Raw genomic sequence first — 23,106 nt, 5'->3', positions numbered from 1 at the left:
AATAATAATATGGGACGCATGATTATATTCTAAAAATCATTAATTAGAATTTTCATTTTATGAAATTTCATTTATCATATAATTATTTTTAAGCCGAATTTTTATTTGTTCGAATTTTTATTTGTCAGAATTTTTATTTTCCCGAATTTTCATTTAACGGCTAGAATTTTATTGCATAAAATTTTCATTTGTTCGAATTATTATTTGATATAAATTCCATAAAACCGATTTTTCTGCAGAATTTTTACTTAAACCGAAAAATCATTTAACAAAATTTCTAATTGATAGAATTTTCATTTGTCCGAAATTGCAAATGACCGAACAAACAATCGATTTTGGCGCGATTTTTAAAATCAACCAATAACAATTTTATGGATAATTTTTGATTGGTTAATTTTAAAAATCACGCTGAAATCGACTGTTTGTTCGGTCATTTGCAACTTCCGACAAATGAAAATTCTATATCAATTAGAAATTCTGTTCTGTTCTATAGCGAATAAAAATTCTTTAAAATGCTTATTATGTTTAATGAAAATTCGAGAAAATAAAAATTCTGACAAATAAAAATTCGAACAAATAAAAATTGCGTGAATTGAATTTTCAGTTATATAAAAATTCTGTAATGTAGAAAATCGTTATGATGAAAATTCTGCAAAATACTAATTCGAACAAATAAAAATTCGGCTTAAAAATAATTATATATGACAAATGAAATTCGATAAAATGAAAATTCTAACTAATAATTTTTAGAACATAATCATGCTTTCCCAAAATTAAAGGATTGTTATTCCAAATTTGTAGTTTTCTGTTTTCTTTCTTTTTTTTTTCTTTTAAATCATCAATGATCGGGGATTGTGCCAACTTGGCAGTAAAACATATACATATATATATATATATATATATGTATAAAATTGGGTCACGATGGACACTCGATTTATGTATATACATATAGCTATAGGTCTAGTTTAGATATACCAAGAGCATATCACTGAGCCGGAAATGGCAATTAACCGCAGATTGATTTTGTCCCACAGAGATGTAAGAGGTTTCGAGTTGGGGAGAGATGCTGTGAATTTGAGTGCCTTGATGGAGTAGATGGAATAGATTGGACTGGTCCAGATTTGATCATTGCTGCTGGATCATCTAGACTTCAAGATCGAGGACTTTTGGGACTTTTTCTCATCATCTCTGTTTTAATGGCGCTTTAATAAAAATAATTTGCGTAATATGCCAAAAGTTAAGAGTATATATTACATTATATATATATATACCTCAATCTCAAATAGCACAAAAAAAGCTCATATTGGAGCAATAATTTTTTTTTCTCATTTTAGAAATATCGTTTAACAATTTTTTTTACAGTTACATATATTTATAAATTACAAATTGAGTAATTTAAATTTCATTTTTTTCTACAAAAATAATTTTTCAACAACTTTTTTTATTTTTAAATTTGATATTGTTTGATATAAAAACACAATAATTCAAATTTTTTATTTTGTGTTTATAAAATTCATAATTTTCAATTTCTTTTTTCATTTCTTTTGAATTTTTAAAATATTATTTCGAAAAAACTTTTTTTGGAAATTTTTTTTTTAATTTTTGTATTTTATACTTTTATATTAAATGGTGATATTAATTTATTTATATATTTTTGTAGTTTTAATTTATTTTCTAGTTTAATATTTTAAATTACAATTTGTAATTTTGTTAAACAAAATTTATTAATATAAATTTTTTGTTACAATAAACTAAAATTTATTTTAAATAAATAAATAATAATTTTTTTTCTTGATTTTTTTTTTTTGCAATTTTACTCAATTTTAATTTTATTAATTTTTAATTGATTGAGATCATCAATAGTAAATCATCAAAAGAAAATTAAAACATCCAAGAAACTTATTCTTCTTTTTTGAATTAAATATTTTAAAAAAATTTTCAAACGAAAAATTATTTACGAATTTAATAATCGAGAAACTAATTTTTTGCCTGACTCCTTGAATTTTTACTATATAGTTTTATTTTAATTAAAATTTTTATAAAATTTATAAATTTTAAAAAATTTTTCAAAAACTTTTGAAAAATCAAGGTACATTTATATTTTTTAAAATATTTATTTATTATATTTTATTATTACTATTATTTTATTTATTTATCTTTTTTTTTTTTTTTTTTTGAAAGAATATTGTTATCAATTGTAGATATTGTGAAAAATATTCATGATCTCTGTATAATCTTTCAACTTACTCGTAAAATATACTTCTATCCTAAAAAATTAGCTTTTTACAAAATAAAGCTTTTACCGTATTTTTGAACATTTAATATAATTATTCACTCTGGTATACAATTTATCTAGGCGTATTTAATTTAATAGAAACAAATTCAAGTTACCCAACTCTGATTTTGTAAACATTAAGACGAAAAAATGTTCATACAACATACGCTTAAATGCAAAAATGTCCATGAGAAAAAGGATGTACTCTTAATTTTAGAAAAAAAAAAGATTAGTGAAATTTATTATATAAGCAAATCTAGTTTAACAACAGAGAATAATTAACTTTTAGATAGAAATTTTGATGAAAGCTATAAAAAATCAGAAAATGATAAATTATTTTTATTATTTTTTTTTTTATTTAAATTAAAAATTATAATTTTTTTTTAAGGTAAAATAACTAATTTAATATATTTTTAAAAAAATTATTTATTAATAAATTATTTAAAATCGAGTAAATTAAAATTTAAAATAAAAATAATATTAAAAAATTAAAAAAAAAAATTTTTTAAATTAAAAAATTTCATTAAAATAAAAAAAAAATGCTATTGAAATATTTTTAACAATTATTAATTACAAGTAAAAACACGACTAAAGGACAATAAAACATTATTATTATGATAATGCGAATTTCATTTAAATAATTTTTTTTTTAAAAACATTTAATCAATTGATTATTGAAAAATAAAAATATATTATAAACTTCTGCATATTAATTAAATTAAATTAAATATATAATCAAAGGTGAAAAAAATTAATTAACAATTAAAAATAAAAATCGAAAAAAATAAAATTTTTAAACAATTTTAGATTCAATTTTTGCCTTAAATTTATAATATTACTTATCGTTGTATTTTTGTCGAGTTTTTACTTGTCAAACTATTATTTTATAAAGTTATTATTTAATAACGTTATAATATTTTATAAATATCGATGTAATATATTTTTAAATATTTTAATATATATTAGACACACATGATATTTAAATTTTTATTCTAAAATTTAATTTAAAAGAAAAAAAAATTACACGGCCTTGTTATTAAAATTTAGAAATTAAAAAGTTTATATTTTGAAAATTTACATTGTAAAAAAAATTTCGAAAAAAAATCTAGTTAATGAAATCAATATCCAATTTAATTTCTCCAAAGAAAAATTTTGTTTGGAAAAAAAAATGTTTTTAAAATATGTGATTGCGAAAAAAATAGATGAGCTGAAAATTTAGAAGAAAAGCATTGAAATTTTTTTGCTATATTTAAATTCTCATTCAATGGGACCCATTTTTAGTGCTTAAAAGTGATGGTGTGATAAAAAAAAAAAAAATACTGATATAGGTGCTGCGAAAGCTAAACATATATTAAATTAATTAAGTAACAAAAAAGCATTGTAATAAAATATAATTGGCTCGTCATGATAATGTAAAATATAAAATTAATATATATAACGATGCAAATATATTTATCTTTGTCGAGAATATAATAATAATTATTATTATTATAATAATATATCTTTCAATTGTTTCAATTTTATTCAAAGTATATTATATATAATATAAATCGCAAATATAAACTTGATATTTTCCATAAATTATATTACAGAGTTAGAAATTATGAGAACCAAATATTGTTATATAGAAATATAGAATTAATAATTCCATATCATATGTAAATTAGTGCCGAACATAAATTTTTTTTATTGTAAATTTTTCTTTCTTACAAAATATTTTCTAATAATAATAATAATAATAATAATAATAATAATAATAATAATAATAATAATAATAATATTAATTTTTTTTTTCTTTAAAAACAGATTTTATTAAAACTGCGTGTGATACATTATTATCGACATATTAAAAACGTTACTTTAAAAATTTTGTATTCAATGTTTTCTATATTTTACGAAATAATAAAAAAAAAGTGTGTGAAATTTTTATTATTTTTTTTTTTGTTTGAAATAAAATACTTTTTTTTATTTAGGAGAATAGAAAAACTGATTTATTGGAGTTTTTTAACTGTCTTCTAAATTATTCAAAATAAATTTTAAAAAAAGGGTAAATAAATTCAAAGAATAGAAAATATATTAAATGTATCACATGCTTTTAAAAGTAATATTACTTTTTTCTCAATCTCAAAAAAGGGTTTAAAATTTTAATTAATTTTTTTTTTTTTGAAATTAAAACAAAAAATAAATCTAATTGTATGTGAAACTTTGCTAACTTTTTCGAAGATCTTGAGCATCGATTTAAATTGCAAAGAAAGTGGTTTGTAATATTATATATATATATAAATACATATGTATATTGATAATTGCAGCGCTATATATAATATATATATATTTTATAATCGCAAAAAATCGTAATCGACCAAATTAATTGAGTTTCACTCGCCAAAAAAAAAGAATATTATATATATATATAAATATATTTATGAATAGTATAAATAATTTTGTGTTATTAAATTTGTAATATATTTCTGTGTTCTTCAACGTTAACACATATATATCATGAAAATTAGATAAAAAAAAAATCATTATTATCATCGAGGGGCCTTTTATGCATTAAAAAAAAGAAAGATCATTCAGTTGATTGTACATTAAAAAAAAAAAAATCTGTGTACAGAAACATTTAAAGAAAAAATATATATGTTATGATTGACATTGTCTTTTTAATTCTTTTTTTTTATTAACCTATCGCAGAGAAATATTTTGTAAAAAAATTTTTTAGTTTCTAATTTTTCTTTTATTATTTTTTTAAATTATTTTTTTGAAAATTTATTAGTATTTTAAAAATACAAAAATTTATTTACATATTTATATTGAATAAATTTTCCTTATTCACTAATTTATAATAACGAATATAAATATTGTTTTTATTAAAAAAATATGTGAAATTCTTTTTGTAGATTTTAAGAGAGTATTTCTGTTTAAAATTCGATAACCCTGAATTAATTTATTTAAAAATTTTTTTTTATGATTTTTTCCAAACAGTGTCATACAAGTCGGTGCGCCTTTGACGAGAAACTGGAATTTGTGATCTCACCTCTTCAATGACATTTAAATCTGTAAGTTTACAAATTGAAAATAAAATTCAATTAAAATTATTGGTGTTTTTAAATTTCTTATTTTGCATTCGTATATTTGTTAGAATTTTGTTCTACATAATTAAAATTTTGAAAATTTGCCTTAATTCGATTCTGGAATATTTAAAATAAATTTTCTTGACAATATTCTTATATGGAATTATTCTTATATTAAGAAATTAATAAAATGAATTCAATGTCTAAAAATATTAGTTATTTAAAATAAAATATTCATCAACTAATTAAATTTAAAAAAAAATAAATAAAAATTTTTTATTGTAATTAAAATAAAAAAAACCCGAGGCTTGTCTTTATTTTTTAACTCCCTTTTTTTAAATTAAATTATTGAGAAGGTATATTTATTTTTTTTTAATTTTTTAAAAATTAAAATGTTTTTTTTTTATGTTCTTACCTATGTCTTCAACTATCATGTCTTCTTTTTCCTCTAATTCTCGTAAAATAGTACCCCATGGATTAGTAAGTTGGGTATGTCCATAGGCAATGTATCCATCGCCTGTTCCTCTTGCTGGCGAAACACAAGCAACGTATAATTGATTATCATTTGCTCGTGAACGTTGCAGAAGTGTCCAATGTAGTACACCAGTTGTTAAATTAAAAGCTCCAGGATATATTAGCATTTGACAACCTGGGGAATTTTTTAAAAATATTACTCTGTTTACAATAATTATTAATATTTATATAAAATCAAAATGAACTTTTGAAGAATTTTACCATTTAAATATTATACAAAAAAAAAAAATTGTATTAAAAATTTCTATTATTTTCTTTTTTCTTTATTAAAAAAAGAATTTTCTTCAATTTTAACTCGAAATTTTTTGTATTAATATTAATTAATTATAATTTTGTACTATTTTTTTTTTTGGTTTAATAAAAACAAATTTTTTTGAATAATAAATTTTTTAAATAATAAAAATCAAAAAATAAAAGAAAATTAAATAAAAAGAGAAAAAAGTCTCAATGAAATTATGAAAAGTGAAATTTTCTAACAAATTTTAGATTTTTTTATTATGATAAAAAATGTTTAAATTATGGAAAAAAATCTATTTTTCTAAATTATTATCTGTAAATTTTTTTCTTTATATAAATACCTTGATTTCTATATACACGAGCTAATTCCTCAAATCTAAGGTCGTAACAAATACCAATTCCAATTTTACATCCTTTTGCCTCAAAAGTTGCTAAAGAATCACCAGGACTCAAGGTATCACTTTCTCGGAATGTTATTTTACCTTTGATATCAATATCGAATAAGTGGATCTAAAACATTATTTTATGGTTTTTAGAAAAATAATTAAATGTTTTTTTTTTAAATCATTTTTACGCCTTTTTGAAATTTGTAGAAAAAATTAATTTTAATTTTAATAATTTTCTATTAATTTTAATTACTTTAAAATCTACAATTTCAATTCAATGATATTTGTATTTTTATCTACAAATATAGTGAATTTTAGAAAGAAGAAGAAGAACATTTTAATTTAAAAAGCATATTTTAAATGTGTCGATATAATTAATTAGTTACATGCGCCTTTGTTTAAAATAAAAAATTTTCAGTACGAAAGTATTTTATTTTTTTTTTTATTTCTTTAACACACCTTTCTGTACTTTGCAATTAATTTTCCCTGTGGATTCCAAACAGTGGCAGTATTATACAATTTATCACCATCTCTTTCAGGAATTGTACCGCCAATAACATAAATTTCATTTCTTTTCGCAGCTTCTGATAATGCATTACATGTTTCGCCATTGGGAATTGTCTCCGCATATTTTGGAAAGTGTGCTAAATTATTTAAAAGAAAAAAAAGCAGACTATTATTTTTTTTTCTCTATTTAATTAAATATACGAGATATAAAAAAAAATAATAAACAGAAAAAAAAAGAAATGAAAATTATATTTAAATAAATAAAATTCTGTTTACTTTTTTTTTGTTGTAAATTATTACAAAAAATAAATTAAATAAATAAATAATAATTTATTTATTTAATAAATTTATTATATTATTATTTATTATTTTTTTATTTAATAAAAAAAAAAATTCCCATATGATGAGAATGTAAAACTATAATTTAATAATTTATAATATAATCAAGAACTTAATTTTAGAGTAAAACTTTTTTTTTTATAAGTAGATAATTTAATTTTATATACATGTTCCGTATGGAGAATTAAAACATTCTGGCAGAGTAACAATGTCAGCTCCCTTTTTTTTTGCTTCCTCGATAAATGAAATTGCTCTCCTTACATTTTCAGGTTTTTCATTTCCAACTGCAAGTTGAACCAATGCTAAGCGTAAATCTGTAAAAAGAACAATTATTATTATTAGTATTATTATTATTATTATTATTATTATTATTATTATTATTAATATTATTATTCAAATTAAATAATATTAAAGGCCAGTAAAATTTCAACCTATCGAAATTAATGTTCTTAAGAGGTGTCAAATTTTTTTTTCTCTGTTATTTTATTTAGGATCTAAAATTATTATATTATTATTAAAATTAAAAAAAAATAATTTTTGCCTATTTTGGAAATTTTATTTTTTGTAAAAATTAACAATTTTTAAAATCCATACGATTGATTGTTCAGAAAAATCATGAAAAAAGCGTATAAAAAATTCGGCGATGAAAAATAAGAGAAATTGTGAGAAAAATTCTTTAAATTTTCGATTTTTTTTAGTTTTATTTGAAAAAGTATTAACAAATTAATTGTTTTTTAATTTTTCATTATCAGGGTGTCTACTAAAAATCTGAATTAATATTCCAGGACTTTTCCAGGACTTTCCAGGACAAATTTCTTATTTTTCCAGGACATTAAATTGGACGACCATAAGGAATAAAAAAATTTTTTAGTTTAACTATTGTTTTCAGAAATTTAATTAAAAAAAACAATTTTAATAAATATTACAGAAACATTAATATACATTACATTACGTAACTTAAGTAAATTTTCATTTTATTTATTTAATTAATTTTTTTTTCAACTTAATTGACAAAATTATAAATATTTGAAAATTTAAAAGTAAAATATAAAAAATTCAAGGACAAAAATTAAAATTCCAGGACTTCCCCAGGACTAGTAGACACTTTGATTATAATTTTAAATACTCAATATTGTCAGAAAAAAAATTGACAATCCTAAGGAAAATTAATTTCAAAATAATTTAAAATAAAATATAAAAGAATGTCGAATATTCAAAGGTGATAACAATATTTTTATTTTTTCAACATTTTTAAATTGTTTTCCTTTTGTTTTTTTTTTTAGTCAAAATAGAAAGTAGAAGTAAGTATAAAATTTTTGAGTTATAACACCATTGAACTTGTCAGGAGATTGGACAAATTCAATTTTCGAATTTTCAATGAATTAATTTTTGAATCAAATCAGAAACTTTTTTTTTATTATTGAACATTATTATTAAAAATTCTATTCTATTATTCAAAATTCTATTTTAATATGAAATTTTAATTGAAATCTTTTAATAATTATTACAGATCTTGTATATTATCTGTTTATGTATACATATATATATTAGTCAAAATTCGTATTAATTTAAAATCAAATATCTGATGAGGGCTGAATTAATTACCGAAACATTTAGTAAAATTAATCTAAATGAATAAACGAAGACCTTGAAATGTTTATTATCAATAATATATTACTTAATTAATTATTCATGGCTCGAGTAATTAAAAGACTATTTTAAAATCGAAAAAATCATTTAAAATCACAAAAATCCGATTGAATTTTTTTTTTACTCTTTTTTTTAAATAAATGTCTGTTTTAGTAAAAAAAACAATAAATTTTTGTAATTTAGTAATTACAGACTCAATATTTTGGAGTAATTATAAAAATTGGAAATTTATGTTTTACATATAATGTCATGAATATAAAAACCAAAAGAAGAGTTTTTTTTTAAATAAACAAATTTTAGTTAATAATAAATTACGTACTTGACATTATTCGTTTTGTGATATTATTTTGCAGCATATCACTGAGGTTATGTTAGTTTTTATATACTCGAACTCAGAGCAACGTTTGCCACGTTTTTATATACCATTCTGTAATCGCATGGTCTGTGGTCAGGAAACAAATCTCGTGACTTTCTTGTCTAAATATATAACAATGATAACGATTTTTTAATGCAAATAATTTAAACAGTTTTTAAGAGTTCAATATTTAACAAGCAATAAAATCTTTTATTATATTTAACATGTTTATAAATTTCTCTTTTTTTTAGTGAAAAACTAAATAAAAAATAAAGAATACAATTTTTTTATGATTCTTATTTTTTATTTAATTTTTCACAAAAAAATGATTCGGAGAAATTGATAATTTTATATTAAAAATAATTAATAACATCGAGTGATAAATTTTTCAAAATTTAAAAAAATGTTTAATATTTACAATTAATTCAATTTTACAAAATTTTAAAGAAACTTTTTTTCAACTACAATTTAAATTTATAATTTAAATTTTTATTTAAATTATAGTTTTCATTATAATTATAATTTTTCATAGTTAAAAGTATTTTCAAATTATTTTCATTTTTTTTTCCTACGAAAAATTTAAATAAAATAAATTTGGATATTTTATGAAAAAAAAAAAATTCATGTATAAAAAATAAGGTTTATTAAAAAAGAAAAATAAAACGCATAACAAAATTTTAAATTTACACCATTTTTGGAAAAATTACACTTTTCTTATGTCTTAATAAATTTAAAACTTGATAAGTATTCGAAAATTTTTCAAAAATTGTAAATTACAGGCACGTATTTTTCGAATTTACATAGAAAAAAAATTATTGCGTTTATTTTGTTCGGAAACACAAAAATATTTTGTGAAAATGAACTTGTAGATTCTTATAAAAAATAAGAAGATAGAAATAATTTATTAATATTATCAATTATCCAATTGTCAACGATATTAAATAAATTTCATTATGAAATTTTTCTTATTTTTAAAGAATATTGATTTAAATTTAATTTGTCAAAGAACTAAAATTCCAATTTTCTGTTTTATCAAAATTGATTTTCAAAAAAATTTAAGAACTTAATGCCAAAATAAATATATAGTACAATTATCGCCTTCTAGGTGAACGCGATCGAGATCTTCTATGTTTGTATTTATCAATTTTTGGTGAATCTCTATTTCTTTCTTTATGTTTTCTTTTATTTCTATTCGATTTTTCTGAAGAATTATCTCGCGATTTGTGTTTTTTTGTTTTCTTTGATTTCCTTCGTCTATGATCGGAATCACTGTCATCTGAATATTTTCTTCTTCGTGATCTTCTATCCGATTCTGAATCATCATTATCATCATTGTCATCACTTGAGTATCGTTTATGTTTCTTTGATTTCTTTCGATCACGTGATTTTTCATATTTTTCTCTTCCTCGTTTTCTATTGTCATCGCCACTACTTTCACTATTCATTCGATTCTCAGTGATAGAATTTTCATTTTTTTTCTCTTTATTTTTAAATTCCTCATATTTTTTTGAATCTAAAATCATTTTATTAAAATATTAAACGCTACGCCTGCGAGGTAATTAAAATTTCTTAAATATCTCAAGGGACCTTTAAATAGAAATGAAATTTTCTAACAAATGTCGACAAGATGTTTTTTTTTCAGAATTGCCATAAAATTTTTATTTTAATTTTCCCTGACTACCAGACAATATTTTTTGTTTTTCCCTGACATTTTCAAATCTTGTGGCAATTCCGTTTTTTTTTTTTTGTAATCGGACTGGTTAGATAATTTTCTCTACTTTTTCAATTAAATTCAATTTCATGATTGATTGATCTAATTAAAAGTCCCTGGATTGTGTATGATTATTAATCTGAAAATACTCACTTAGCACTTTTGAATATTTATCGAATTCATTTTTCGTAACTGGATGAACTAATGATTCGTTGATTGAAATAATATTTCCTCCCAGTGCCAATTTAATCATTAATCGTCCACCGTCATCGTCAAGTCCTTCGATTTGTCCATAGTTACCCGATTGTTTGCCAGTAATTATTTTAACGAAAGCCCCTTTAACTAGTTTCAAATTTCCTTCTTCAGCCAATTTTGATGCGGCTATTTGTTTTTGTATTTGCATTTTATCCGCTCCTAAACCCATTCCTCGTGGTCTTAATTCTGGAATTACTGCTGATACAATTCTGTAAAATAGAAATTATTTTATTTACAATTACAATTTTTTTTCTTTTTAAAATATTTCTAAGTGTAAAAAAAGACATACTTTTCATTTTTACCAATTCCCTTTCCTGGTTGCCATCCCATTCCTCGTAACATTGCTTCCCCAAATTTGTCAATTGGTATTTGTTCATAGTCCTCAAGTGTTGACTGTAAAATGTAAATATGTATTTATAATAATAACAATTTCATTCTAATTTATTAATTAATTACAATTATTCCTTTTTTTTAATATTTTCTATTTTTATATTTTTAAAAAATATATTTTTTTCTTTCTATAATTGAAAAAAAAGACTCACTTCTTGTTTTCCCACTAAAGAATCATCAGCGGGTAAAGGAACAGCGGAAATTTCTTTTGTTGTTTCTTGTTCTTGTTTTAGATCCTGTAGAATTTCGGCTGCTGCTTGTTCCTCTAAAGTTTTAACAGATTCATCATCGGGTTTTTCTTGTTTTACAATTACAATTTCCATTGGTTGAGAAATATTTGTTTCAAGTACAGCACTATTCTCATTAACATTGTCAATAATTTCTTGTTTAATATTCTCATTAATTGCATTTCCATTTGTAACTGTTTCAACTTTTGGCTCGTAAATATCGGCGTTAACTTTATTTAAAATTCGATCGTGCCATGTTTTTGATCCCAACATAGGAATTACAAGAGGTTCATCTTTTTTCTCCTCTCCACTATTGCAAAAAATAAAAATTTATTTAAAAACTATATTTTATAATTTTTATCATTTAATTATTAAAAAGAATATTTTAAATTTAATCGCTTTTTATTTAATCAAAAGTGAAACAAATTTTTAAAAGTTACATTATATTTTATATGTTAGAAAAAAAAAACTATTCCTATAGTAAAGAAAATGATTTAAAATGAAAATTTTTTAATTGCGTTATAGAATTTTAATTCTCTAGACCTTATATTTTATTTAGTCTATTATTTTGTTTTTTTTTTAAAAATTTTATTTTAATAAACGTTCTATTAAAGTAATTAGATTCCTAATAATATATAAAATTCTAATCTTTTCGAAATAAAAATTGCGACTACGTTATTTGCGTCAATATTATTATTATGTTCTTTTTTTTATTCAATTTAAAATTATTTTTTCTATTACTGCATAAATTTTGAATTGAATTCTTAGTTTTTATTTTTGTTTTTATTTTTTTAAAAATTTAATGAAATAAAATACCTATTTTCCTCGTTTTCTAATAAATACAAATGAAATCATCAGAGTATTTATAGGTTAGAACCCGATTGAGGTTATGTTTTGCCAAACATTAATTATATTATATGCATATAAATATTTTTAAATACTTACCCGACAACTTTAATTGATTTTTCATCCAAGCATTCAATGTAATCAACTTTTTTCTCTGGTTGAGGATTTTTATTTAAAACAGGCTTTTTTATTGACTTTGAAAAGCCAAATGAAATTTTCTTTTCTACGCCTTCTCCACTTGCCATTGTTGTGTTTTTCTTTAAAATTACAGTAAATTAAGAATTGACACTTTATTTATATATCATTTACAAAATAAAAAAAAACATTATTAAATTAGATAATATTTCAATATTATAAAGTCGTATTATAAACGTTTTTCAAACACTTGAGCAATGTAAACACCTACACAAACGAACTCACACATCTATGTTTGACAGCTCATGAACACTTAGTTCTTTAAATTCTCGCTAGAGTGCGCACTGAAAATTTGGCGCTAAATTAAAAATATGAATAGTAAACACAACATAGTTTTTTGTTCTATGCTTTAAGAGTGATGTTTGTTATTGTTTGTATTGTTTATGTAATTTATTAAAAATAGTGAATTATTAGAAAAGTGAGACAATAGAATGATTTATTGAAACATTGAAAGTTTCATGTAACGTTGGAGCAGACGAAAATTTCACAATAACGCACTTTTCTTGTAATAAAATAAATATGAATAAATATTGAGGTTATGTTATTGTTTTTGTATATTATTTAATAAACAATGGGCATATTAAGTTTGAAGAAGAAAGGTCCAAGACCGCATTCAAGAAAAAACATTTTTGTTAAGAAGTAAGTCACTGTCTTGTAAACAATTATAAAAATTGATATTCTCACTTTTTATTTATTTATTTACATATATACGGGTAATTATTATTTTATTTCCTTAAATTTAATAATTAATAACAATAAATTCCTATAGTCAGGCCTCGGATTAGACGTATTTTTCGATTTTTTTTTCTCGAAAATACCGTGGATATCCCAGTTACCGTCCACCTAAGACCTAGTTTCCGTCCAGTTTAATTTTCAAAATAACATTTATAAAAAAATTATTTTCTTTTATTTGTTTACTTTAACTAATAAGTCGATTGCGTGCCAAAAGGAATAAATTATTGTTAAAAAATAATTTAAATTACTATACGAGATATTTGTAAAATGGACGGAAACATGGACATGGACGGTAACTGGTACATCCACGGTACAACTTTTTTCTACTTATTTTAATAAGATGCGACTTTTATTCATTTTTTTTTACAAAATTTTTAAACAAAAATGTATTTTTTAGTAAAAAATGCAGATATTTATTATAATTAATTTAAAAAATTTTTAACTAAAATTCTTCTCTAAATTAATTATTTTCAATAATTGTAATGAAATTCTTCCCAAATTCAATTATCTTAAACTGTTTGTTAATTAAAAAATGTTCAGAAATGCAAATAGGGTCAGCTGGGGTAAATGGGGGCCAAATCGCTATTTTTCACAAATTACGTAAGTTTCTTCCTTTGAAAAGTAATATTTGCGGGTTTATTTTTTTTAAGTTGTTATTTAAGTTCCCAGGATTAATTTTATGCATCAGAAAAAAATTTAGATAAGCTTTAAAGCTTTAAACGCATGAAACTGACTGTACCCATTTACCCCAAAATTTAGAAAATTTCATAAAATTTGGGGTAAATGGGGACAGCATAGTTTCTAAGAAAACTTTAAGAAAAAAGTTTTCTTAAGTATATATTACTGTATTAAGGGATGAAAAAACTTGAAAAAAATTTCTAGAAGATATATAATAGTTGAACCAAATAAAAAAAAATTACAACAAATTTTAATTTAGAATCACTCGAAATTCTTATATTTTTAAAAATTTCAATTTTAAACCTTCTAAAATTTAATTATTTTCTAAACATTTTTGATCTTTTTCATATTTCAGTCCATATTTTCCATATTTTCAAAAACATGGATTGTGAAATCTTAAAAATTCAATTACGTTTAAAAAAGGTCCTTAAAAATTTTTTGATAAATAAAACATTATAATTAATAAAAAAAATATTAAGTTTAACCCCAAATTAATTAGAAAAACACACCTAGTATAATCCCCTCCCTACTGAAAATTCTCATGTAGGATCTTATATAAGATCACACATAAATTCAATTTTTCTTAGGCAGACTATTTTATTGCAATTTCTTGCACAAAATACACCTAAAAGTGTAGAAAAAAATTACCAGCCCGATCCGAGTAGAGGAAGACCAAAATTAAGACCAAAAACGCTACCCACGTCATAAAAAGTTTCCAAAAAAATTCAATTTTTCTTAGGCAGACTATTTTATTGCAATTTCTTGCACAAAGTACACCTAAAAGTGTAGGATATAATTGACACATCGATACAAGTTGTAGAAAGCTTTTATTCCCACTCTTATGTCAATTTTTTATTTATATTTTTGATTTAATTTTTGTTTTAGGGGTGTTTCCCCTACTTGTATCGGGGTTTCAATTTTTTCTACATTTTTATTTTTAGTTTTGTACGATAGTTTGCTATAAAATAGTGTGTTTAATGAAATTTTAATTTTTTTGAAAATTTTCAATTTGTTTTGTTTGTTTTAGAGATATTCCTATCGGCACAACTTACCTCTGGCACGTTCAGCCCCAGTTGCCCCTGTTTGGGGTTGAACTTAATTTTTTTTTGTAATTTTTTGTTGTGTTTATGCAGTATTTTGGTTTTTAAAATTTTGATGATCGTGATCTTTGTGAACTGCGCCGATCTTTTTTCTGTTTAATAAAATCTTTTGAATTGAAATTATTTTTCAAAATTTGTAACTGTAACTCGTCTAAAATTTAATTAACTGTATTAATAATTTCTTCTATAGGCGTAGAGAAAAGAAGAGAAAGAAAGAAGAAGAAGAGAAATTGAAAAAACAAAATTCATTTGTTATAAAAAATGAGGCATTAGATGAAGACTATTCGATATTTATGACAGCTATTAAATCTGAACAATGTTTAAATTTAAATAGTGATTCATTAATATTCGATTTTCCCGAATTTACGTTTGTTGATGTTAAACAAAAATCGGAAGAATATAAAAAAATTAATGACATTCATATTAAGGAGGAAATTGAAATTAAAACTGAATTGTCTGACACTGACAATTTTTACGATGAAATTATTGAAGAGACTATTGAAATTCCTGTAATAGTGGATTCAAAAAATTCTTCTTTCTTCGAATAATTATTCAGAATGGTGAATATTTATTGAAATAAAAATTATTGTAATAAACAAAGCTACTTATTATTTATTAATAAATTTATTACAATAAATAGTATATAATTATCATAATTATATTAATTATAATTTCCTTGGTTATAGAAAATGTATTGAGATATGAAGAAATTGATTAATCAGATGTCGAAGAAGCACGACGAAAAGAAAAAATACCGCTGCACGGTAATATCGGAAGATGTGATGCTTCGAATTGCAGAAAAGGGCTGAAGCGAGGGTCAGAGATTTTCTGTAATAATTTTTATTTTTATAAATTATGTTAAATTTGTACAGCGTTTTGTAAAAAAAAATAAATTATATTTTATACTAGTAATATATAATTCTATCATTCCTTTAATTAATAAATATTATAATTAATTATCTATTAAAAGTAGTTAATTAAGAAATAAATTTACAATTAAAAATTAATGTAATTAATTACCTGATAACTTATCAAAACTTGTTAATTAATAATTACTAATTAGTGGGCATATTACAGTATTTTTAAAAAAATATTTTTTACAAAGCTTTGCAAATCTTATTTAGAGGTAGGATTTGAAAAAATAATTTAAGAAAACAAAAATTATGTTTCGTTCTGCATGAGATGGAATGACAGAATTACAAATTCAATGTTCACATGACAATTTTTTTTATCGTAGAAAACAACGGTTCTTGTAATGTAGAAAGGTATAAGTGTGTTATAAACGAATCAAATACTCCTATGTAAATGTAATAGTTTGAATGACTAAAGCTTCAGTTGTCCCGAGTACTTTGAAGAGTGAAGATGGTTAGAAATTTGTTAATAATAAGGTAAATTGTTAATTTCATGTTATAATAATGTAAAACCCTATTTTTTTTAGCAAATTAAAATTTTTTCTACACAATTTGATTTTGAAATTACACAAATTAATTTTGAATTCTACAAAATAAATAAAAAAATTTCTTAAATCAAGTTTTTTGAAAATTAATTATTGCCTATCACTGATATAAAACTTTTCTACGAATTATTTTAATTATTTATTTAATAAAAATAATAAAAAAAATATATTAATAAAAAATAAGAATAAAAATAATAATTATGTATTAATATAATTTATATAATATAATATATATAGTAATTATTTAATTATTACGTTCTTTCAAATAATTATTTACATTTAATGTTTACTTTACAGTAAAGTTAGAAAATTTTTATTAACATTTTCAAAATATTTGTATTAGTTATTTAGTTATTAAATTAAAAATTAAATTAAATTTCAATTTATTATTAAATTTATCAAATAAAAGATTTACATTTTTCAAGTTGTAATGTATAATAATAATAAAAAAACAGAAAATTATTTAATCATCTCATTGTAAGACGAAAAAGTACAAAAATTCTTCAAACGAAAATAGAAAAAAAAATAAAATTTGTCGGTTTGAAAATAAATAAATAAAAAAATTTAGAATTTAAAAATTTATAAATTTAAGGGAAATTTAAAAGTGACGATTAAATTTGAAATTTCATTTTTTCCAAAAAAAAGAGATAATAATCTTTTACGAAAAATTTGTTAAAAATAAACTGATATTTAATTTTTATTATTTAAAGAAAAAAATTAATTTATTTTTTTTTTTTAAATAAAGCAGTTTTCAAAAAAAATGTATTTGTTAACTTAGAAAATTATCAAGAAGCAGTTTCTAACTGTAAAGACGTGGACATAACTGTGTGAGCGATCCAGATAACGACAGGACATCGAATCCTGCGAGGATTCGTTCCGCTATCGTGATAACCAGTCAGACTACAATCATGTCTTTCACATTGCATACAATGTGAGTAACCTCTTGATGACTATGTAATTCATGTATATGAACGATCATTGAACCATTTTCAAATATTTTTCAGGTGCACTGTATTTTTTCTTGCCCTCTTAAAAATGGAATAAAAAAAAAAAAAATTTCTATAAAAAAAATGTCATGTTAAAATTTACACAAAAAACTAATGCAATAGAAAATTTAATACTTTTAAGCAATTTGTTTATAATTTTAAGATATTTTCGTAATTTTTTTTTAACAAATTTTTTAAGATCTATAGTAAACTAGGACGAAAAAAAATTAATTGAAAAGAAAATTTAAAAAAATAGCTAAATATAGTAAAGAAAAATTATTTTCGTTTTTTTTCGGTGATTTGTAATATGAAATATGAATTAAGAAAAAAAAATTTTAGAATTGATTTATATTTGAGTTAATTTTTTGTGATACATGTAAATGACCAAACAAATAATAATTGCGGAAAGACCGGATTCAGGGTAGGGCGGAACTGAATATAATAGTACGGAAGCGACGGGGAAATTATATTTGTTATGGAGAATTGGAGTGCTGTCCACACGGGTCGGATATTCGTATGACCAGATGTCCAAAGCCGATGAGATCTAACACCGGAAGGAATACACCAGAATAATTATTCTTTTACGAATTTCTCTATATTCTATGTTGAATATAATATATAGTTTTCGATGAAAATTTTAACATGACATATTTCAATATCAAATAATTCTCCATTTTAACATATAGTGAAATTAATATTAAAATATTAATCATTTGAATCAATTTTTTTTTATCATATTTCCAAGTAACAAAACCCTTCAATTAATTTTATAATAATTGTTATTTCGTACGAATTTTTATTTTTTCGAAATTACAAATGACCGAATAAACAATCGATAGAAAGATTTCGACGTAATTTTCAAAAATTGAGCAATTAAAAATTATCAAGAAAATCATGATTGGTCAATTTTACAAAACAGCTTCGAAATCTTTCTGTCGATTGTTTGCTCGGTCATTTGTAATTTCGGACAAATGAAAATACGGCGTCTTAAAATTTCGGAAAAATATTAAATTCGATGAATTGGAATTTCTACCATTTAAATAAAATTGAATCACATAAAATTCAATTGAATGAGAATTATGTTAAATTAATTTTTTTTTTAAATAAAAAGTTATGTTAATTTAATAACTATAAAATAAAAATTCAACCGAACAAAAAATGGTAGCTAAAAATCTTCTATTATATTAAGTTAACAAATTTCCAAAAACGACACCGACCCCGTGACCTCGACACCGTCCTTGGAAAATCTATTTTCACTTATTTTTAAATAAATCAAAATCAACTTTGCCATATGCTTTTAGAAAATTTTACATACTTTTTTTTGTAACATGTTTTTTCAATTTTAACCCGAAAAAGGGTTATTTTGCATTTTCATCCCAAAAAAGGGTTATTTTGCAATTTTTTACGAATTTTTGGATATTACCTTTAAAATTCCTCTATTTTTAAAAATTTACATATAAACAATTTTTTTCAATTTTTTATGGTTTTTTAAAATTATTTATTGTTGTTTTTTAAATTTTTAGTTAGGAACCTATAATATTGTGCTTAATTTTGTAAAATTAAGATAAATTTTATACAATATTAATAAGATATTAATTTAAAATATAAATTATATATAATATACATAAACTACAATAAGTAAACAACAATAAGTACAACTATAACCGAGCGAGCGAGAAATACATCGCTAGTTTTGTATAAAAATAAAGTCTGTTAAATGCTAATTCGAATAATGAAAATTCATCTGAAATATAGTTATTTGTTATTTCTAATAAAATAGGAAATAATAGGAAAAGAAGAAATCCAATATGGCAGAAGAATTTTTTTTAAATTGATCGGATTTGCTTGAAAATCGTCACTTGGGGTTTTTTCTTTTGGGTCGCTGATTACGAATCTAATGTCAGTTTTTAAAAATTCAAAAAAACGGATCCAACATAGAAGAATTTTTTATTGAATCAACAGATTCAAAAGTAATAGTAAAACTGATAATAAAATTCATAAGAGAAATTATATTGTACTTATTCATTAGCAACATTATTTTCTTATTTTTTCGTCTTTCAATCCTGCAACTACCCCAATCGTCAGAATGTATAAAAATTTATCCTTCTGCAGCAATAATTTTTGTTTTTTTTTTAATATTTCTCTTTACATGCCGTTGATTTGAAGGGAATAATTATACTTGAAAAACTAAATAAATTAATAATAATCAATAACATATTAAATATTGTTACCTTCAATAAGATTACAACAATTTGTTCTATTAAATAATTTTTGTGACGGTCTTTGGTTGACAAAATTTGTCGAAAAATTTTTTTCAAGTCAGTTCTCAAATACTAACAAAGAAATATAGTTCAAAAATCCGTATAGTAATTCTTGACACAATCGTGTGTGGTAAATTGAAAATTAAAATTTTTTTTCATTCATTGTTCATTTTATAGATTGCACATGATTGTGCTATCAAGGTTAACGATGACCTTGACGTTGACGATTGAAGCAAGAGGATCCGGTGTTGGTAAAGCGTGGGATGTTTCACCATCGCTACAGCCTAATTCTCATCGACTTCCCTGGCCTCGTACGGAAACCTCTCCCTTGGAAATTCGCACAATCAGTGGAGTGGGACGATTACCTCAACAATTCAAGGACAATTTTCCAATTAAACAGGAAACAGAGGACACGGATTTAATGAATCGACCGCTAATGAAAGATGACGATGTTGATGAAATTAATTTTGAAAGACAAGAACGGAAGCTTTCTCCCTATCTTCGAAGAATGGACAATATAAAACTCGAAGAACTTCTTTCCGATGAGGATAAATTCGAATACAGTGTATTTACAGAAGCAGGTATGTTCTTTTTGTCGAAAATTATTTTTTTTTAAATAATATACGAAAAAAAAAAAATTTCAGTGCCTCGTGTTCGTCGTGATCTAGAACCAAAAATGGAACAAATATCAGCGTCAAAAAGTGTTCGTGAAGCACGTCTTAATTCACCAGAATCATGGTCAAAACAACCAATTGCCATTGAATTTCGTCATCGTACACCATTACATCAAGTATTGCCTGAAAATCAAGAGATTCCTATTTCAACAAGAAGAAGTCATATGCCACAAACCGATTTTATCACCAGTAATCGAAGATATTTTGCCGAAAGTCGAGAATCCCGTGAAATGCCAGTTGCAAGAACCTATGACGACTATGATGTACCAATTTATTCAAATCATGACAGAAACTATGATTCATATTCACATGGCTATTATTATCCAAATCGTTATAGAACCGAGAGAGACTATCGATATCGTGGAGAATCAATGCCACCACCACAACAACCACCGTCACCATACTACGATCAATATCCAATGAATAATTTTGAATCCTACGAGAGAAATAGAATTCCCACAAAACAAAAAAGAATTATTTATTATGCAACATTACCGGAAATTGTGAGAAAACCCGAAATTAACAACAATTATCCAAGACCCTATGATGGACCACCGAGAATTCCACCGGGTTTATCGGTTTCTCGAAATTCATTAGGTGGTCAAAAATATCATCGAGAACAAAGTATGCGACCTTTCTTTAGATATCCTTATGATAATTATGATTTTGATGGTTACAAGAGGCCAGCGTTTTATGATAGAAATGATCCATATCATAAGGATAGTGGACATCGAAATGATCATTATAATAAGGAAAATGGACATCGAACACCATCTGATCGAGATTTAGTGCCAACACATAAGGAAAATTTAAGAAGAGATGATGATTTGAATATTGGTCAAGAGAGAAAGACAAGGGACAATCAGGATCTACCATGGCCCGTTCAAATTGGAACTGAAGTTAATGTTAAGGAACACGAGAGGATACCGGGAAGAAAGATTTTTGGACAGTCACAAAATTTTGATAGGTATGAAAGTGCTCCACTGAAACAGGCTCCAAATGAACCTGATAAAATTGTAGAACATAGTTCTTAGAATAATTTTTGCCAAATTAGGGGAACATGGGACAGAATAGGAATAGTAACGTTCAATGAAATTTTTCCAATTTAAATTAGTACCAAATTTGCCTAAAATGATAAAATACACCCATTCTGATCTCCAAAAGAATCTTTGTAATGAAATAAATTTTGTTTAGTTACAGTTTAACATTTTCTAACCTATAATAGCTCAGTTTGTTTGTAAAAGAATACACTTCCGCAAGGTTAAATTACTTTTTACATTAAACTAAGATTTACAAGGTTTACTTCGTTTTTAAAATCAGCAAAACATTTGAATTAGGATTCAATCTGAACTGAATGTGTGAAATTTTTGTTGTGAGTTGTCAGAATCAGCTGCTTTGATCAAAATTACACCACCTTATTTTATTAACACTGTAGACTGTAGCAAGAAGACTAGAACCAGGAGGGGAAACTCCGTTGTAAAGATGCGGCGTGACAAACAAGCCACTAGAAGGCGTGGCTTATCGTTCGTGCATTGCTATTCAGACGAATTTCAGTGTTCTGCGCATACTTTCTTGACACTGATATTTGAAATGTAGCAGACGCTGTTTTTAAGTTTCTGTTTATGCGGTTATGGCAAATGGTTTACCCATAAATTTTTTGATGCGATTATATTTAATTAATTATATGTAACTAGCAAAATTAAACGCGCGCAAGCGCGCCAAATTGAGTGTTTAATTGTTTGTTATAAAGAAATTAAAGATTAATATTATCAATAATAATTTAATTTATTAGAATATTATTACATATTAAATGATAATAATGAAAATTATATGTTTACAAGCCTCGGATTATACGACTTTTTCTGACTTTTTTCAAAAATAAGACTTTTATCGACTTCTTTTAATAAAATGCGACATTTTTTTTAACATTTGAAAGAAATGTAAATAAAATACATTTTTCTAGTATAAAATGTAGATCTTCATCATATCTTCTTCAATTAAATTATTTAACAAATTTTAAACTAAAATGATTCTTCACTACATTAATTAATTTTAATAATTTTAATGAAATACATCACAAATTCAATTATATCAAAATTATTTTTCAATTAAAATTTTTATGAAATTTAACAATTGTTTATAATTTTTAAAAAAAAATATCACAATAAAATTTAATTATTTTTTAAAAATTTCAATTCAAAATAAACTAAAATTCAATTATTACCCAAAATTTTTATT

General features: G+C 22.9%; 4 protein-coding genes across 8 annotated transcripts in view; 2 read left to right on the top strand and 2 right to left on the bottom strand.

Moving 5' to 3' along the window:
* Nucleotides 1-4,925, top strand: part of LOC127283931 (uncharacterized) — a 30,163-nt gene extending 25,238 nt beyond the window's left edge. For all 3 annotated transcript variants that reach the window (XM_051309072.1, XM_051309074.1, XM_051309073.1), the window contains exon 4: nt 1,035-4,925. In XM_051309072.1, the coding sequence (XP_051165029.1) occupies nt 1,035-1,208 (174 nt within the window). In that variant the 3' untranslated portion in view covers nt 1,209-4,925. The remainder of the gene's footprint in view (nt 1-1,034) is intronic.
* Nucleotides 4,926-4,986: 61 nt separating this feature from the next.
* On the bottom strand, nt 4,987-9,483 carry LOC127283930 (omega-amidase NIT2). Its single transcript, XM_051309071.1, has 6 exons — nt 9,319-9,483; nt 7,517-7,663; nt 6,963-7,147; nt 6,459-6,627; nt 5,762-5,995; nt 4,987-5,329 (listed from the first exon to the last, which is right to left on the bottom strand). Exons 1-6 carry the CDS (start codon nt 9,353-9,355, stop codon nt 5,238-5,240), a joined length of 864 nt encoding a protein of 287 aa, XP_051165028.1. The 5' UTR covers nt 9,356-9,483; the 3' UTR covers nt 4,987-5,237.
* A 497-nt stretch (nt 9,484-9,980) lies between these two features.
* On the bottom strand, nt 9,981-13,213 carry LOC127283934 (G-patch domain and KOW motifs-containing protein). 2 transcript variants are annotated; one of them, XM_051309077.1, is made up of 5 exons: nt 12,883-13,213; nt 11,863-12,247; nt 11,610-11,713; nt 11,219-11,529; nt 9,981-10,867 (listed from the first exon to the last, which is right to left on the bottom strand). In XM_051309077.1, exons 1-5 carry the CDS (start codon nt 13,026-13,028, stop codon nt 10,446-10,448), a joined length of 1,368 nt encoding a protein of 455 aa, XP_051165034.1. In that variant the 5' UTR covers nt 13,029-13,213; the 3' UTR covers nt 9,981-10,445. The 2 variants fall into 2 exon arrangements, with proteins under 2 accessions (XP_051165034.1, XP_051165035.1); XM_051309078.1 differs by having other exon boundaries at nt 10,732-10,896.
* Nucleotides 13,214-13,306: 93 nt separating this feature from the next.
* Nucleotides 13,307-22,647, top strand: LOC127283938 (uncharacterized). Of its 2 annotated transcripts, XM_051309082.1 has the most exons (6): nt 13,307-13,617; nt 15,682-16,051; nt 16,178-16,879; nt 17,726-17,878; nt 20,372-20,775; nt 20,839-22,647. In XM_051309082.1, the coding sequence occupies exons 4-6, from the start codon at nt 17,856-17,858 to the stop codon at nt 21,900-21,902; spliced, it is 1,491 nt and encodes a 496-aa protein (XP_051165039.1). In that variant the 5' UTR covers nt 13,307-13,617; nt 15,682-16,051; nt 16,178-16,879; nt 17,726-17,855; the 3' UTR covers nt 21,903-22,647. The 2 variants fall into 2 exon arrangements, with proteins under 2 accessions (XP_051165039.1, XP_051165038.1); XM_051309081.1 differs by lacking the exon at nt 17,726-17,878.
* Nucleotides 22,648-23,106: the final 459 nt, after the last annotated feature.

The sequence above is a fragment of the Leptopilina boulardi genome, unplaced genomic scaffold, assembly GCF_019393585.1.
Source record: "Leptopilina boulardi isolate dan_hultmark-lab unplaced genomic scaffold, ZJU_Lbou_2.1 LbouV2_316, whole genome shotgun sequence".
In the NCBI taxonomy this organism is placed as follows: Eukaryota; Metazoa; Arthropoda; class Insecta; order Hymenoptera; family Figitidae; genus Leptopilina; species Leptopilina boulardi.
Note: the sequence above shows the minus strand (reverse complement) of the source record. Positions and strands in the feature narration are given on the sequence as shown.